This window comes from Aulonocara stuartgranti (genome assembly GCF_965226115.1).
Source record: "Aulonocara stuartgranti genome assembly, chromosome: 7".
NCBI classification, from domain to species: Eukaryota; Metazoa; Chordata; class Actinopteri; order Cichliformes; family Cichlidae; genus Aulonocara; species Aulonocara stuartgranti.
In genome coordinates, this window is record NC_138945.1 from 62440215 (window position 1) to 62456157 (window position 15943).

The 15943-nt window shown below is 42.6% G+C and overlaps 2 protein-coding genes across 7 annotated transcripts; one reads left to right on the forward strand and one right to left on the reverse strand.

Annotated features, from left to right (window-relative positions):
- Positions 1-10: 10 nt before the first annotated feature.
- polg (polymerase (DNA directed), gamma) lies at positions 11-11943 on the reverse strand. Of its 4 annotated transcripts, none has more exons than XM_082542167.1 (23): positions 11898-11943; positions 10731-11328; positions 10351-10546; positions 10058-10225; positions 9808-9954; positions 9615-9694; positions 9322-9504; positions 9094-9236; positions 4929-5052; positions 4613-4834; positions 4365-4482; positions 4039-4122; positions 3822-3935; positions 3573-3733; positions 3445-3498; positions 3242-3359; positions 3011-3146; positions 2668-2914; positions 1605-1727; positions 1306-1474; positions 923-1131; positions 680-840; positions 11-125 (listed from the first exon to the last, which is right to left on the reverse strand). In XM_082542167.1, exons 2-23 carry the CDS (start codon positions 11300-11302, stop codon positions 61-63), a joined length of 3594 nt encoding a protein of 1197 aa, XP_082398293.1. In that variant the 5' UTR covers positions 11303-11328; positions 11898-11943; the 3' UTR covers positions 11-60. The 4 variants fall into 4 exon arrangements, with proteins under 4 accessions (XP_082398293.1, XP_082398290.1, XP_082398291.1 ...); XM_082542164.1 differs by having other exon boundaries at positions 10058-10255; XM_082542165.1 differs by lacking the exon at positions 11898-11943 and adding an exon at positions 11684-11887 and having other exon boundaries at positions 10058-10255.
- Positions 10856-15214, forward strand: LOC309711713 (Golgi apparatus membrane protein TVP23 homolog A-like). 3 transcript variants are annotated; one of them, XM_082542169.1, is made up of 7 exons: positions 12119-12204; positions 12573-12665; positions 14160-14304; positions 14394-14483; positions 14577-14702; positions 14786-14914; positions 15016-15214. In XM_082542169.1, the coding sequence occupies exons 2-7, from the start codon at positions 12586-12588 to the stop codon at positions 15040-15042; spliced, it is 597 nt and encodes a 198-aa protein (XP_082398295.1). In that variant the 5' UTR covers positions 12119-12204; positions 12573-12585; the 3' UTR covers positions 15043-15214. The 3 variants fall into 3 exon arrangements, with proteins under 3 accessions (XP_082398296.1, XP_082398295.1, XP_082398294.1); XM_082542168.1 differs by lacking the exon at positions 12119-12204 and adding an exon at positions 12213-12320; XM_082542170.1 differs by lacking the exons at positions 12119-12204; positions 12573-12665 and adding an exon at positions 10856-10939.
- The last annotated feature ends 729 nt before the right edge of the window (positions 15215-15943 follow it).

Below are 15943 nucleotides of genomic sequence, written 5' to 3' on the forward strand. Positions count from 1 at the left end.
GGGTGAATGGAGTCCTGGCAGTTGTATGTTTGGAATAAAAGCTGTCTGGTCCACAAAGAGCTATCTCCCTTTGTTTAGAGAGCCTTTAGTGATGTCGATGATTTGGTAGATGTCCAAGGCCTCACCTGTGGAAAGTTTGCACACATTATTTAGTATTCTGATTGTGTTCCTCAAGTTCACTTTATCAAAAAGCCTTCTTGCATTTCCAACCACAGTTTATATCTGTCTTTGTCTTGATTACATTAAAATAGTCATTTCTAATTTGGCTTATTTAGAAATTTGAAACTTATTTGATTTACTTCCTTTCAGGAATTCTCGTGATAAACAAGCTGTGCTGTTGATTTTCTTAAAATTCTTGAAGACTAACTGAATACTGTGTGGTCATGCTAAGAGGTGGATTTAATTACTTTCCATATACATTATTGTATTTTAAAGAGATGTTTAGTCCAACTTTTGTAAGGTGTTGTTTTAAAACAAATTGGTCTGTACACGAGCATTTTTGTAGCTTTAAGTGCTAGAGCTAAATTGTATGTTCTTGCGTCTGAATTTGTTACATTTAGATTTTGTAATGAGACAAGCTGTCCTGTCTTTCCTGTGCACTTTGTATAAGAAACATTTGTATAATAAATATACTACTCTTAATGTTGGAAGAAGGCTGGTGATGGTGTGCAGAACTCACCAGGCGGTAGACCATACTTTCGTTCCACACCTGTGGGGTTAGAGGGAGTCACACAGTCCATGTTGACCTCCTTCCTCAAACACTGATCAATGTCAACTGCACTGAAGAAGGCTACAGACTGGGGAAGGTCCTGCATGCCTAAAGCATGAGCAAACATACTCCTGCAGGAAGAGAAACACAGTAACCATCCATTATAGAGCACACAGTTTGTCAGTGAGAATATACGGTCAGCTAAGAGCACACCTTGTAAGGAGGTTTGTGATTTGAAGTGCCAGAGCTGCTCGGTAACAGTCTTCACTGCGGACCAGGTACCGCACCTCATCATGGATGCTGATGCAGAAGCGGCCATCAATGTTATACTCCTCAATGAGCCACTTCATGACCACCAACATCAGATGGAGGTAGTCCACTGCAGAGCTCTGAACCACCCAGTTCACTCTGCTGGTGATAAACTGAAAGGAGACATTAATGAAGAGTTTATTTTGCCATTTAGAGCACTCTGACTGACCTCTTGAGTAATGCATTGGTCGTTTGTTGTATTGGCAAAACATGCATATCCCTTTAAATACTCAGATTAAATCATATATATATATATTATACTCCTGTTGCCAGCTTTAGTCAATCACCTCATCTTTAACCGCATTGGGCTCCAGTGCTCTGCTGATCCTGCAGCCTAGAACAGGAGTGGCCGGGTTCTTTGAATGGGCTATACTCTCCAGCTTATTGAACATGTCCGACTCAGTACCTCCAGCCCACAGACGCTTCCCAACAATATCCCATCTTTTCCGTCGAGAACTGAGATGGTGTCAGGAGCACAAAAAAAGCAAAATTAAAGAGGAGAGCACCTGAGAGGAGGATATTCAGGGACAGTAAATGGGTTATTGCAAGCCAGGCACTTGTGAATGTTTGTATTTTGCATTCTCACGATTGTGAAGCCACTCTAGTGATCCTCCGCAATTCTTGGAGGGAGACGCTTCCATCTTCCTCCCGCTCCACATCTATACCCAGTTCATTCACCAGCCACTCGCCGTCCTCTGACAAATGATATCTGACAAATACAAACACCTGTCTTTTTATAGCAGATTACCACCTTAAACATTGTGCAGTAGAACAAAAACAGAAGAAAACCATTAATCAACATATAAACATTACCTGATGCTGCTGAAGTGAAGCAGAGCAAAGTTACGCAGGTTTAATTAGAGACACAGTTAAGTGTTTTGCAACTTTGCAAAATTTTAAAAAGTTTAAATGTCTTCAATATTGAACAGCAGAAATGAGGCTTTCTTGTCGGAAGTCAAATTTAAATTAAAAAAAACAAAAAACAGCGGCCAACAGCGCTGTACATAACGGTAGACTTGTGCGTAATAAGCAAGCGAATAATGCAGAAAACAGATTTTTAGATAAGAAACTGTTCTTGAAGTGCACTGAGAGAGAGAGAGCTGTGCACGAAGTGTCATTTTACCGTGGCGGAAGCAAAACAGCAAAAGTAAGAGGGAATACATGACGATGTTTATGTGAAGCGAAATGTGAAGCGTAGTTTGGATCTTCTTTTGCTGCTGGTTCAGTCAAATTTGGTTGGAGAGAGACAAAGCCTACAGCTCCAGAATCTACCGCAAAAAAAACCCACGTAAACACAATGCACGGACCCACCGACGCATCAGAATCTGTGAGCTGTCGGCATGACGGCGTGTACGTGCAGTCGGGTGAGAAAGCCAAAATCTCACTGATTCTTATCCGTCGGCGGTTCCGCACTTTGTGTTTAGGTCTTCATGCTGAATCCGTGTACCTGCTCTCATTTGCGTTTTTAGCTGTTTGGTGGTTGTCAAAATTTTGTGAGGTTTAACCTGAGATTCTGGCGTTTCGGACAAAATAAATTTATATTTAAGAATCAATTCAGGATTTTAATGAATCGTTATCGCGTTATTCAAGCTAGAATCGAGTTTAATCGGAAAACTGATGATCAAAACCCACCCCTACGTTGAACTTACCTGCGTATACCTTTTGTTAGGGCATACATCTGTCTGGCCTTACTGGCAGCTTCTGTCTGACTGAGGCGGTGGTTGAACTGCATGAGCAACCTCTCAGCAAAGGGCTGCCCTGCGCCATATATGCGTCCATAGTTAAACACCTTTGCGTGCTCTCGGCTGATGCCCACAGTATCAGCGGTACGGCTGTGCAGGTCAGTGCCTTCACTCTTTTTTCCCTGGAGGGTCATCCAGCCAAATGCTGTACAACCTAAACCACAGAGAGACATATGCAGCATTATCATTAAAGGAAGACACATAACAAAGTCTCCTTCTGTAGATTTCTTTAGAACCAAACCTGTCATACCGTGCATGCCTGCAAAGTGAGCCTCTCCAAGCACTGCGGCAATCCACAACTCTTGTGAATCTACATCTGCTCCTATCAGGTGATATCCAGGTGGTACCTGCACCATGGCCTTTAGCTCACTGCCTACCCGATCCCGCTGTTGACACAGAATAAAGCCCATACAGAATTGCTCTAGTGTCTGGTCAGTATTTTCAGACTTATCCAGATTAGCGTGTCGGCTCTGCTTCTTACCCGTGCATTACTGGCAGTCAACCACGTCGGCTCCACAGCTCTACGTGTTACCGTTCCAGCAGTAACGACCTGAGGTAATATGGCACCATACTGGCCCTCCTCATCAAAATCTTTGTGTCTTTGGGGAAATGTTACATTCATTACCCTCATTACTTTATCTCTAATCAATCAATCTTTTCTTTTTTTAAAAATATTAGACAAACCTGCTGACAGAACGGGGAAGCTCTACTTTTCTGAGCCACAGCACCATCTGAGAACTACGAGAAGACCTTTTAGCATTACTAAAGTTTATTTGTTATTGAATTACTTTGATTAACTCTGATGGGAGTACCTTATACGTTTATGGGCATTCCTCCAGAAAGACATCATTTTGTTGATTTCCAGAGCTCGTGTTGCATTGGTGCCACCTCTTCCTGCTCTCAGAGTGCCATCCTCCATCTTGGACAGGAAGTCCTTGGAGAACGGACTGCCGACATTGTTGTGATTGCCATCCTTTAAACACAAATAATTGGTCACAAGGTAAAAATAGCTTGGTGGAACAACACTGTGCCTATGATATATATTAATAATATAAATTCACCTTATGAGGTAATTTGAAAAACCAGCAACCTGGTATATCGACATCATTGTAGGGGCCGTTTCCATGGTGATAATGGCAATGACTCCCCTCTTTCATATAATGTGGATCTGTAGACTATTGTTGGTAAAGAATACAAAGTATGTTATAAACAAATCATAGTGAAACACTAAACCTGACACGATAGGTGTAATTTAAACTTACAAGCCTGTGCACTCACCCTGTTTTTGTTCTTCTCTGCACTTTTTCTCATTCTGAGGGCGTTTTCCTCCATCTGGCTTTCCAGGGAACTTAATTCCTCCACCTATACATGACAATAAGAAAAAAACATTATTAAGGTAGATGTGTTATCCGTTCAGAGCACGTAGCCCCGATGAATCAACTCCAACCGCAATCACATGTATTACTGTTGATACTGAAGAAAAGGTCTAAATTTGATGAAAGATTTTTGCAAATTCCAACAGTCTGTAGTGCATGTGGTATCTGTTTGAAGCATGTTGCAATATTCTATGCAAAATTCTCCAAACATGATGGTATATTATGTACCTTTGTCCACACCGTGCTGTCTGTTAACATGAGGTCATCTGAAGGGATTGAGTCCAGATAGTCCGGTCGCTCCTTGCTATGCTGCTCACAGTACTCTTTGTACACACTTTCAATAGCTCTGTGAAAAACAACAAAACTTTAATACACTGTTAAAAATCTCCAGCCATCAAGGATCGTCCTGCTAAGATCAGGTCATGATGTGAAAGCACCCTGCCATGTTTTTACTTTGAGAGCAGTATGTGATTCACCTGTGGGGACACACGGGCCCGGCGTTTTCCTCCTGGGAATCAAGGTTATCCCTGCGTCCAGGTACCAGATACCCCCACCCGTGTTTCTCTGTGTAATGCAAGGGGAAACCATCCCAAGTCAAACCCATCAGTTTAGGTGTCAGTCGCATTTGCAGGCTGATCAGACTGGCTCCAGGTGACCAGCTGTCGTCAGACATCTTCTCACACAGCTTACGATACCACCTAAAGAAGAAAATGAGGAAAAAGAACTGACTTACACCATCAGTGGGAAACAGAACTGGAAATGGCTCCGTGGTGTGTGTGAGAGCGATCTTACCCTGGATGTGCAGGTAGATGCTGCCTTCTCTTTGGAAGTCGATTCACTGTTTCTTTTAGGTTCTCAACAGCTAGCCGGCTGGGGCGAGGGCCTTCCATCTCTTCTTCAGATGGTGGACCTGGGTCTAATATAACACAACTGAATTATCTGTTACTTTATTAATAGTCTGTGTGCACTGTAGATATTAGGGGTGCAACGATACTCGTATCGATATTGAACCGTTCGATACAGTGCTTTCGGTTCGGTATGCATATATATGAACAATACAAAATTTGTAATTTATTTTATCAACTTTCCTTCTGACGATGCTGTCTGTGTTGAGCGCTCAGTGAATCTGTGTTCGACTACTCCGCCTAGGCTGCACTGTCGAGTGCAGATCCACTGAGCGTTCAACACAGACAGCATCGTCAGAAGGAAGAGCGCAGGGCAAGCGTTTGGAATTATTTTGGTTTTCATGTGAAGTATGACCCTGAAGGTAAGCGCGTCATGGACTAAAGTAAAACAGTATGTTGGATGTGCCACGCAATGCTCAATTACATGGGTGGGAACTAGTGTGTTAGCGCAGTTAGCTCGTTAACGTGTTGGCCGTCTAGCCCCATGCAGGGGTAGCTCGTTAACGGAGATTTGCCGTGTTGTGGCGTTAACGTCATTTCAACGAGATTAACGCTGACAGCACTAGTGGGAACACAACGAATATGACTGCACATTTACGCCGACATCATCCTAGTGCAAAGACAAGTGGAAGCACAAAAAACAACAAGCATGCATGCTACAAACTTTACCCGAGTCATTTAGACCGCCGTTAGCACATGATTCTCCTTATGGGGACCTGATATGTTTAATATTGTGGCGAGCTCAGACAAGGAGGAGACGGAGGTATCGTTTGGTCTTGCTTCCCGTGAGCTAGCCAGGGAGCACAGCCGTTTATTGACATCTGCAGAAGAACACTGCCGCTAGCTAACTGCTCAGCGCAGCAACCGCACAGCAACAACAACAACAACACACAGGGCGCCCTCTGACCCCGGAAGGACACACCGTCGCAGCGAAAAGGCGTCACCCGTCACTATGGCAACATAAACAAAACATAACTGTACAAACAGAACCCCGAACAGCCCTGACCCGCTACACAGCCCCCACCTAAGGGGTCAGTCGTCCCCGACGACCCCATTGCCCCACACAAAGTCCTGCAAATGTCCAGGTGCCTTCTTTTGGCGCACCGGCCGGTCACGACCGGCGGGGGAAAAGTCACTCGGGTCAGAACATGGGGTGCCACCATCATCCCACTTCTGACACCAATGTGGCGAGCTCAGACAACGAGGAGACGGATGTGTCGTTTGGTCTTGCTTCCCGTGAGCTAGCCAGGGAGCACAGCCGTTTATTGACATCTGCAGAAGAACACTGCCGCTAGCTAACTGCTCAGCGCGGCAACCGCACAACAACAACAACACCACACAGGGCGCCCTCTGACCCCGGAAGGACACACCGTCGCAGCGAGAGGGCGTCACCCGTCACTATGGCAACATAAACAAAACATAACTGTACAAACAGAACCCCGAACAGCCCTGACCCGCTACAATATGCTGCTAAGAATATAGCCCAGAAGAAGCGGATAGTATAGCTTTTATTTTGGAAAGAGCCATTTCTCTGTAATAAACTCTCTTTTCCAAAGATGAGTGATTCCTGAATCAGATACAGGTGTTACCACGCCAGATCCGCGGCCCCGAACCGTAGTAAGGAAACCTCTGGTAGTTACTTGAAGGTTCCGTAACTGACTCGTAGCCGGCAACAGCTTACTATACAGGTCAACTCCGCTAGCAAAAAGATCGAAGGAGGCGTAGGAAACTGCTTCACCGAACTTTATTTCTTCTCTAAGGCACGAACACCGCGTACAGTGGGCTGAAACAGTTTACTCACAGCGAGCATCGCCGACACAACTCTGGCTGTCGAGGGAGTTATTATATTCCTTTTATTCATTTTCTTTTTGTCTCTTCTGTAGCTAACCGTTACTTTTTCCCCTTCTCCGCTCTCTCTCTTCACACACATCCCGAATACATTTCCCATCAGGCTTCATCCTTAAAGGGCCATGCCTGTAACGCAGGGCTTACAAAATCGCTAGCCCGACGTCCCGGGGCTAGCGATTTTTCCAGTGGTACTACCAAAATCTATCTCTGCCCTGCCTGTCGGGCTATTGTAGGAAGGAAAAATATATGTCAATGCTTTTGCATTCTTTCGGAAATGTAGCTGGGTAATTATGTCATTGGCATCGGTGAGCCACTGTCAATATGTGACATATTGAAATCGCGTTTGAATTTGCGCTTGTTTTTTGCTTTCACTTTGCAATTGCGCGAACTGACAGTACTGATTGGTGAGTGATGATAATTTGCGCACCAATTCCTCTGACATCGTCTTATCAATCGTTAGCTTACTATGCAAACATGACAAGTGAAATCTCCCGCAGCAAGCTTAAACATATGAGAGGTTGATCGCGCAGAGAATCGCTGACCGTTGTGTGTGTGTGTGTGTGTGTGTGTGTGTGTGTGTGTGTGTGTGTGTGTGTGTGTGTGTGTGTGTGTGTGTAAAAGCAGCAGGATATATATTTTAGTTCTGCTGAGCCAAATAAGAGAGGTCAGGGTGAAGAAGTGACAGCCAAAGAAAAGCTTACCACAAAACGGAAAAGTTATGACAAATCAGACTATAAGGCAAAAAGAAAGTGCAGCTTTATGGTTTCATGGACAAAAGAATTTCTGTGGCTGCAATATGAGGAGCTATATAACCGGGGCTGCACATAAGTGGTCCGCAGGTGCGCATTCGCTGTCAAAAAAAACCCAAAAAAACCGCGCACAAGATATGAAGTTGCAACGCGTGTTTGCATACATAAGATTTTCTGGAGGAGGACAGACATTTGTTTAAAACTCTTAAAGATGTCGAAGAAGCTCCTTTAAGCAATTACTTTGGTGTTCTCTACCTCCAAAGAAATGTCAGAAGGACTCCGAACCACAAAAGAAGCGCGTATTCTCGGAAAAGTGGTTGCAGGTGGTGAGCTGGCTTCAAACAAATGATGAACGCACAGAGATGTGGTGCAGAATGTGCCGTGAAAATCCCACTCTAGCGGACAAAAACAGTGCTTTTTATATGGACGCAAACGCGTCTTGCAACTTCTTATCTGGTGCGCGCGTCTTTTATTTTGACAGCGAATGCGCACATGCGGACCACTTATGTGCACCCGTGTAAATAACATAATGTTCTGCCGGGTGTGTTGTTGGTTTTCTCTCGATTTCTGAGTCGACAAGCGCCTTTGTTACTGGGACCAGTCATTTTAAGAAAGGCCCCCATTAGAAGCCATGAGAAATGCAAGAAATGCATTATTGCTCAGTCTGCAATATCTTTCCCAGAACAAACACCAATTGCAAATAACATACTAAAAATAAACCTGAAAAATCTGTTTAGAACAGCGTACTATGTTGCAAAGAGTGAACTACCACTGGCAAAATTTAGCAGTCTTTGCAAACTTCAAAAAGCAAATGGCCTAGATCTTGGTTCCACTTGTTTCTTACCCGTGACTTCAGCGGAAATTTCAAATTCAGGATCTGACACAGACTGATTCATGTCCTACACAGTTCTTACAAGTTCATAGAAATTTCTGTTCAATTAGAACCAAGTATTTGAGTTGATGATTGTAATTTTTATACATGTTGTAATTTGTTTTTCAACAATTTTTTGATTGATGTTTTGTTTCCTTTACAATATTATACATTAAAGTATAATATTGTAAAGGAAACAAAACATCAATCAAAAAATTGCTCTCTTTTTTATTCGGGCTACTTACATTTATTTTGGGCTACCAAAAACTGAAGAGTCCCTGCCCGAAGGGCTACCAGGGATTTTGAAATTTTGAGAGCCCTGAGATATATTTATTTTTTTAATTACTTTTGTTTCAGCAACATTAAATTTAAAAACTGTACTTTTGAGTTAAAATATATATTTATAATTTTAATAAATGACAAATTAAAAAGGCATGAACATTTTTTTTGTATCGAAAAAATATCGAACCGTGACACCAAAGTATCGAACCGAACCAAACCGTGAATTTTGTGTATCGTTGCACCCCTAGTAGATATATCATACCAATTACACAAATATTCTGAATTAGTGTCTGAGCTCAGACCTTCCTCCCAGTCTGGAAGAGGAGTGGCGATTTGTTTGTCATCTGCTTTTTTGGAGCCTTTCTTCTTGCTGGCTGCAACTTTCTTCTGCTTGAACTCCTGCACGTCCCAATCAAGATCCCAAAGCCAGGGGTCTTCTTTGTATCTTAGTATAAACACACAAACCTTATGCAGTGTAAATGCTTTTAAAAGAACCTTCAAAGCTTGACATAAATCAGTGCTGGTCTCACCTGTCATTCTCCAGAAGCTGACATGCATCATCCGCTAGAATCATTAGAGACTTCTTCATCTCTCTCTGAAGCTCTTCATAAACATCTTGAGAATCTTCCAGGTATCGCCCCCAGTTTTGATTGACAGGAAGGTAGCTCACACCCATCTCCAGCATCCCTGCAAGCGTCACTGGATGAGGGCACCTTATAAAAACACAGCAGAGACAACACAATTATACAATGCTGTGTTGTGTACATTTGTACACAGAAGATAAAGATGACTATAAAATAGCTTTGGGTTGGGATTTGCTGACCTCTCCATGAAGAGGGGCAGCTGCTCTGTGAAGACCTCATGTGTGGCCTTAACGTCAAGGGCGCAGTATTGCATTAACTCCTGTAGGTGTCAGCAAAATCACATTTATTTTGCCTAAGTGTCCATTCAGGCCAAATGCAAGATCTAACAAATGGTTCACATTAATCAGACACACATTTTGCCACATATCTGACCTGGAAATTGTTTCTGACATCCGTCATGCTCCCCTTCACAAAGGTCTCTCTGGCTTCTTTCTGCAGTGGCGGCCCTCCCACATACAGAGCATGGACATCAGCCAGGTTGTTAATGCTGCTAATATTCACCCAGTCCCAGGAGCCGATCTGTGCACACAACATCATGTCACACTTATGCCAAGAGCCTTCCAAATACCAAATGATAGCCTCAAAATATTACGTAGGTGAACTGTAGTAGAAAAGGACAAACCATTGGGCCCTCGTGTTTCTTCCCAGCTTTCTTAATGTGTTCCTTGACCTCCTGAAGACCCCTCTTTTTACCCAACTTACTGGCCATCCACAGTGTGCGCTGGAAGCCGGTTAGCCCTGAAATGGCCATGTGAAGGCTCATGGTGTCCATGAAGCGCACCTTTGAACCCTTATGGAAGCGAATACAAACATACAAAAGCTACTGGGCATTATAGTGATTCATACAAAAAGAAGTGACCAAAGGATTTTATAAAGTGAGGAGTAAAAACGACATGTGAGGAATAGGATGTAAACCTTTAATAGGTACTGCTCCTTAATGTGAGCCCGGTCAAAGCTGACATTGTGGCCCACAATCAGTCTCTCCTTCCATTTACCCCCTGGAGGGCGAGCAGAGTTGAAAGGTGTCTCTAGCGGAATGAGATCAGCAAGGGTCAGGTGGTTTGACCAGGAGTATCGCTCTTCAATCAGACGCTTACTGCACCATGAGTACCTAGAAAAATAGGACACAGAGATCACTGAGGCACGTACCAGTTATCTTTAAAACTTTTTATTGTTAGCAATTGTTGAATGGAAGACACAATGTTTTAAGTATGAAACAACTACAACAACATAAGAATAAAGCAAATGAATGGATTGTTCTATACAACCCTGTCCCATTTTTGCTCATTTCTTACCAGTTGGTTGGAGAAACAGCAACAGCCAGAGTGGGACACTGTCCCTCTGTTGTGCACACCTCCACATCAAACACGAGAGCTGACTCATCTGGAAAATCTACTTTCTGACTCTCCCCAGTGGGCCCATAGCGTGTCCAGCCGACCTCCCAGCTCCATTCCTGAGGCATGGGTGGTAGATCTGCCAGTTTCAGCTTGGTGGCAGCCTCAAGGTAGGGAAGGCTCTGTGTCTGGGCCAAGTGACAGAAGTGCTCGTCAATGTCATTGCCATACATTTTGGGGAGTTTCAGGTCGACATCGGGCAACAGTGAGGTGTCCTTTCCCCACAGCTGGTGTTTCTGTAAGTGCCTTATGCTGCGCTGTACAGCCTCCTCTCTGTATTCTGGCTCCAGCCCTCGAAAGATCTGTTCGTGAAGACCTTTTGACAGCATCTGGATGTTAAGGGGGTTCAGGCGGGTTTGTGTGGAGTCCTCGCCCTGAAGTATGTGAGGCTTGGTGGAGCAGAAGCCACGTAGACTCATCCATTGTAAAGAGATACGAGTCCTCTTCAGAGGACAGCGTAACACATGCAGCATCACCTCATGTGGACTTCTCGCTCGAGCTGGAAGACATTGATTCAAAACTTAATTGACATGACACTGATCAATCGTGATAAGACAGCGTGACGGAGGCAAACTGAGACGTAATGCAGCTTTATCTAGGCACCACAGAGCCTCTATACACGATTAAATGTGTACTTTCCTACTGCTGAGTGTCTTACAGCCTTCTCTGTGGTTTTGTGAGCCTCTATTATCACTTGCTTGCACTTTGATATTTCACTCAGGTGTTACTAAAATGTGTATAAATTAACTAAACTTTTGCAATAATGCTGCTAGACACAGATGAAACGTGAACTACGTAGCTAATTCTATCATTTTACCCACCGAATGATAAACGTAGAATGCTGGTTGCCTCACCTTTTCATATTATTGTAGCTGTTGCACTACCGACCCTTCAACGCATGTTTACTTGGCGAACACATGACGCTACGCTAACGTTTCAGTAATTTAGCAAAAGGCAGTTTTTAATCTAACTATGTTTTATTACAAAAGCAACCCAGCTGATCTGTTTTATCGTGTTATGTATCCGAAAACATATTTTTGAAATCATTACAGAATGAATTATAGCTACCTTAGCATTCCTTCTCGTGGGGTTGTATGCCTAAAGCCAAACAAATCGTTAGCGCCACCGTGCGGGCTGGATGACTTATTTTTCTAGCAGTGGTATGTCAGAAAGAACTGATTGAATGAACACAGCGGACAGCGATTCGATTACGTAGCATGGATAGCGCTAGAATATTCATTTTAAAAAGTGCTATACACGAATACCACAGGGACTATGAAGAAAATGTTAAAAATGCAAAATACTGAATGAGATCGCAATATGGGCCGCGTGGCCTAATGGATAAGGCGTCTGACTTCGGATCAGAAGATTGCAGGTTCGAGTCCTGCCGCGGTCGTATATTTTTGTTTGTTTTGTTCATTCGGAATTGCTATTTTAATTGAAGTGTAGCGTAGTTGTCAAAATGTATCGGAAAAACACAAAATATGTAAGGTATGTGAAGAATCAAAGATATTTTAAGCCCAGTTTCCTGATGTGGATTTAAAAAAGTAGCCAGTGTCGCTGTCGGTCTTATTTCACTGCAACACCTGGCTCGTTTCAGTGTTCAAATACAGCCATGCAAAACTGGTATTTGCTTGGTAGATTTTGATTTGTACATATCTCAGATCACGGTGCCAGTGGAGATCTTTTTTGATTATTGTCCTTGTCGAGATTGTATTACAAACCCTCGGGTGATTTAAACAGTTTTTAGCAGACGATGGCGGATGCAACTGAGGATGTCGAGCTGGACTTTGCAGCTGACGAGCAGGAGAGGGCGCGGAGAAGCGCAGTCATAAGGTGCACTGCAGGAAATATCAACACAACAGCTGTTTTATCTTCCATAGTGTCTTTTCAGCTTTGCATTATTAGGTTTTTTGTTTTTTTGAAAACTTGTTGAGCAAAAAAAAAAAAAAAAAGCTGGTGCAAATCCCTGGACAGATGGAAAGATCACTGGTACATCTCAGGGCCAACATAGAGACAGGAAACAGTTGACACTCTTACATGATCTAATACTTATTTGTCTTTCCTGAACAGGTTTACTCTTAAAGTTAACTCCATTCTGGGAGAGTGAATGTTGAGTAGCTTCTCCTCAGCTCTGTTGAGAATCATTAAAGCGATGGTTAGGACTTCCAGCCAATCAATCAATCAATCAATTGAAATAGACTATTATGGATTTTAAAATAATATGGTTTTCATCAGTACCCATTTTCAGTTGTATCAACTCTAAAATCAGGAGATTAACTAGGCTAACTAATTATTTTCTTCTTCTATTGTCTCTTTTTTTTTTGCCATAATTTTCAGGTAACCTATTTGAAAACAGCGTAGTAAAACTGGAAATTCTTTTTTGGTGTGCCACCCCAATATTTTTATTATGGCCACCCCATGAAGCAATTCTGGAGGTGCCCCTGGTCTTCTCATTTGGCAAACTCTAATTTCAGGATTTCAGAGGGTAGAAACATAGTCAACACCTGTTTTTAATCCCGTCCAGCATGTAACGAAAACAGATATTTTCTGTATGCAGTTGTACTTTGGGGGCTGTGTAGCTGATAGAGCTTTAGTTTAAATATAAATCACTAGCTGTTAGAGTACCAGGCATAAAAGTATCAGTTCAGACTATAACAGAACTCATGCCTGGACTCTTAAACACTCAGCTCATTGAGCACATTACAAGTGGACATGAATATGGCAGAAAAATGTGGATAAGCATGCGGAGTGCGCTTTTTACGATGCCATAAAACTAACGTGGAACAGTCTAAAATTTTAGATCAGCAGTAAGTGGTAGAAGAAGGCCTAAATGACCAGAGGAACACCTTCCCACCCGATAAAGGTGATCATGTAACTGGATTCATGAGCTGTCTAAGTACCTAAAATGATGCTTCCAAAGCATACATCCATTTCATCCTGAGGGATCATCAGTGGATACCTCAGTTATGGATCTGAATCTCTTTGCTTGATTTAAGGAAAACAGCTCTGAAGTCATAGAAATCACTAGTAGTGGAAGTTTTTTGTGAAGGTTGAAAAGGCTAAATCTACACAAACAAGTGGTGTCAGAAAAACTACTGGAAACATTAACTGGAGATCACAAAGGTCAAAGCAAATAAATACTAAATTGAAACTGGAGGTGGGATAATGTTTACAGACCTTCTATTCACAGAATAAAACCTATCCTGCAGGTTAACTCATTTTGCATGCACACTATCGTTTTATGTTTCCATACATGCTCACCTGTATCTGTTTGAAAGCTATCTGCTGACACATCAGGCTTCTCGTTTCCAATCCCTACAATTTTAGACACCCCATGGCCTCCTTTTTCCATTTGTTCTTCCGAGTGGTTGCCATCGTTGTCTATCTGCTGTGTGAGTGGATCAGCAAGAGCTTTGCGTCCTGTTTTCTCCTGATCATAGCTCTGCTCTCGTTTGACTTTTGGTCTGTGAAGGTAAGACATCAAACAGTTTGTGTGATCTAGTTACTTTTCTGTGGCTTTCTTTAACTTTGCAGGATTTAATTGCTCACGCTTGTTTTCAGAATGTGACCGGCCGTCTGCTGGTGGGGCTGCGCTGGTGGAATCAGATTGACGAGGATGGAAAGAGCCTCTGGGTATTTGAGGCCAAAAAAGTAAGAGGGTGTTTTGTGCATTTTGAGCAATAAAAATTAGCGATTTTGATGTGTTAACCCTATAGTGTTTGCTTTCTTATCTGTGTGTATAAGTCCCGGAATAGTAACACTGGAACTGAAGCAGAGGAAAGGATATTCTGGCTGGGCCTTATCATCTGTCCTCTCATCTGGACTTTCTTCTTCTTCACCTCCCTCTTCTCTCTGAAGATTAAATGGCTGGTGAGACTCCCTTTGCTTGCTTTTCTGCATATGTGCTAGATTGCATATTGTCTCTCTCAGACTCATCTGTCTGCCTTCCTCAGTCTGTGGTGGTAGCTAGCATTTCCCTCCAAGCTGCTAACCTTTATGGCTACCTACGCTGCAAGGCAGGCGGGCAGGATGGCCATCCTCCAGACAACCGCTCTTTCACGGGACAGCAGCTCCCCCAGCGTGTGAGTGACTGGCTGCATCATGTAGCATCTGCTGTTGTTCTGTTAACATGCCATTTCACATTAATTTTATGAAGTGCATCTATTTTTTTTCTGTCTTTCAGCCAGATATCATCTTTGGAATATTATAATGCCCCCCCCCAACAACACACACACACACTTGTAAGCTGCCTCTTCCCCAAGATTTCCACTTTCCACAGACCGCATGTTCCCAAATGGCTTTGTGTGCTATGTTGAGCTCCGTTTAATGCTGTGAACTGTTTATTGCACATCCTGTCTGTGGATTGGTGTTGCTATGCTTAATAAAAGATAAATCCATATTACAGTTATTGCTCATGATTTAACACCACACCTCAAAGACTGTCACAAGGTAGGCCAAGGCGCATCAGGGTGAACCAAATCAAACTTTTTTATTAATGTTTTTCACACATAACCTATTGGATTTTTGCATTACTAATAAATATTTAATGCATATATACATAATTTACACTGGCCATTATCAGCCAGTTTTAATAGACTGTCTTTTTTTTTAGGCTCAGTGTGCTTGGTCTTTGCATAGGTCAACAAAGTATTTTGAAAAATAAATGACCGTAAAATTTGGAAGGAAACTGAAATGCAGAGGGAGTTAGAGTGAAATCAATTATTGAGAGAGGTTGAGTTAACATTATTTGCTGTAAACACAACTAAAGCACATTCAATTTGTGTATTATTTATGGTGTAGTTTAGTTTTAAAGAAGTAAACAAAAAAAGATTTTTAACCGTGTTAGGGAACTGTTCGTTCTGCTTTTGGCCATGGCCCCTGATGCTCATTTCCCACACTTCCCACACAAACCATCAAAGATCCTTTATTGGACCAAGAAAGCTAACCCCTTATTCCAGCCCTCCAAAGACACTCTGCAAAAGGCGCGATTTTTGGTCTGCATCTACGAAAAGCTTCATTTCTGAAGTGGAAAAATTCAAAGCAAACAATGTGGCTGCATGCGGTCACCATAGTTGCTTTATGACTTTGCAAGCTGCAAAGTGTGACTTGTT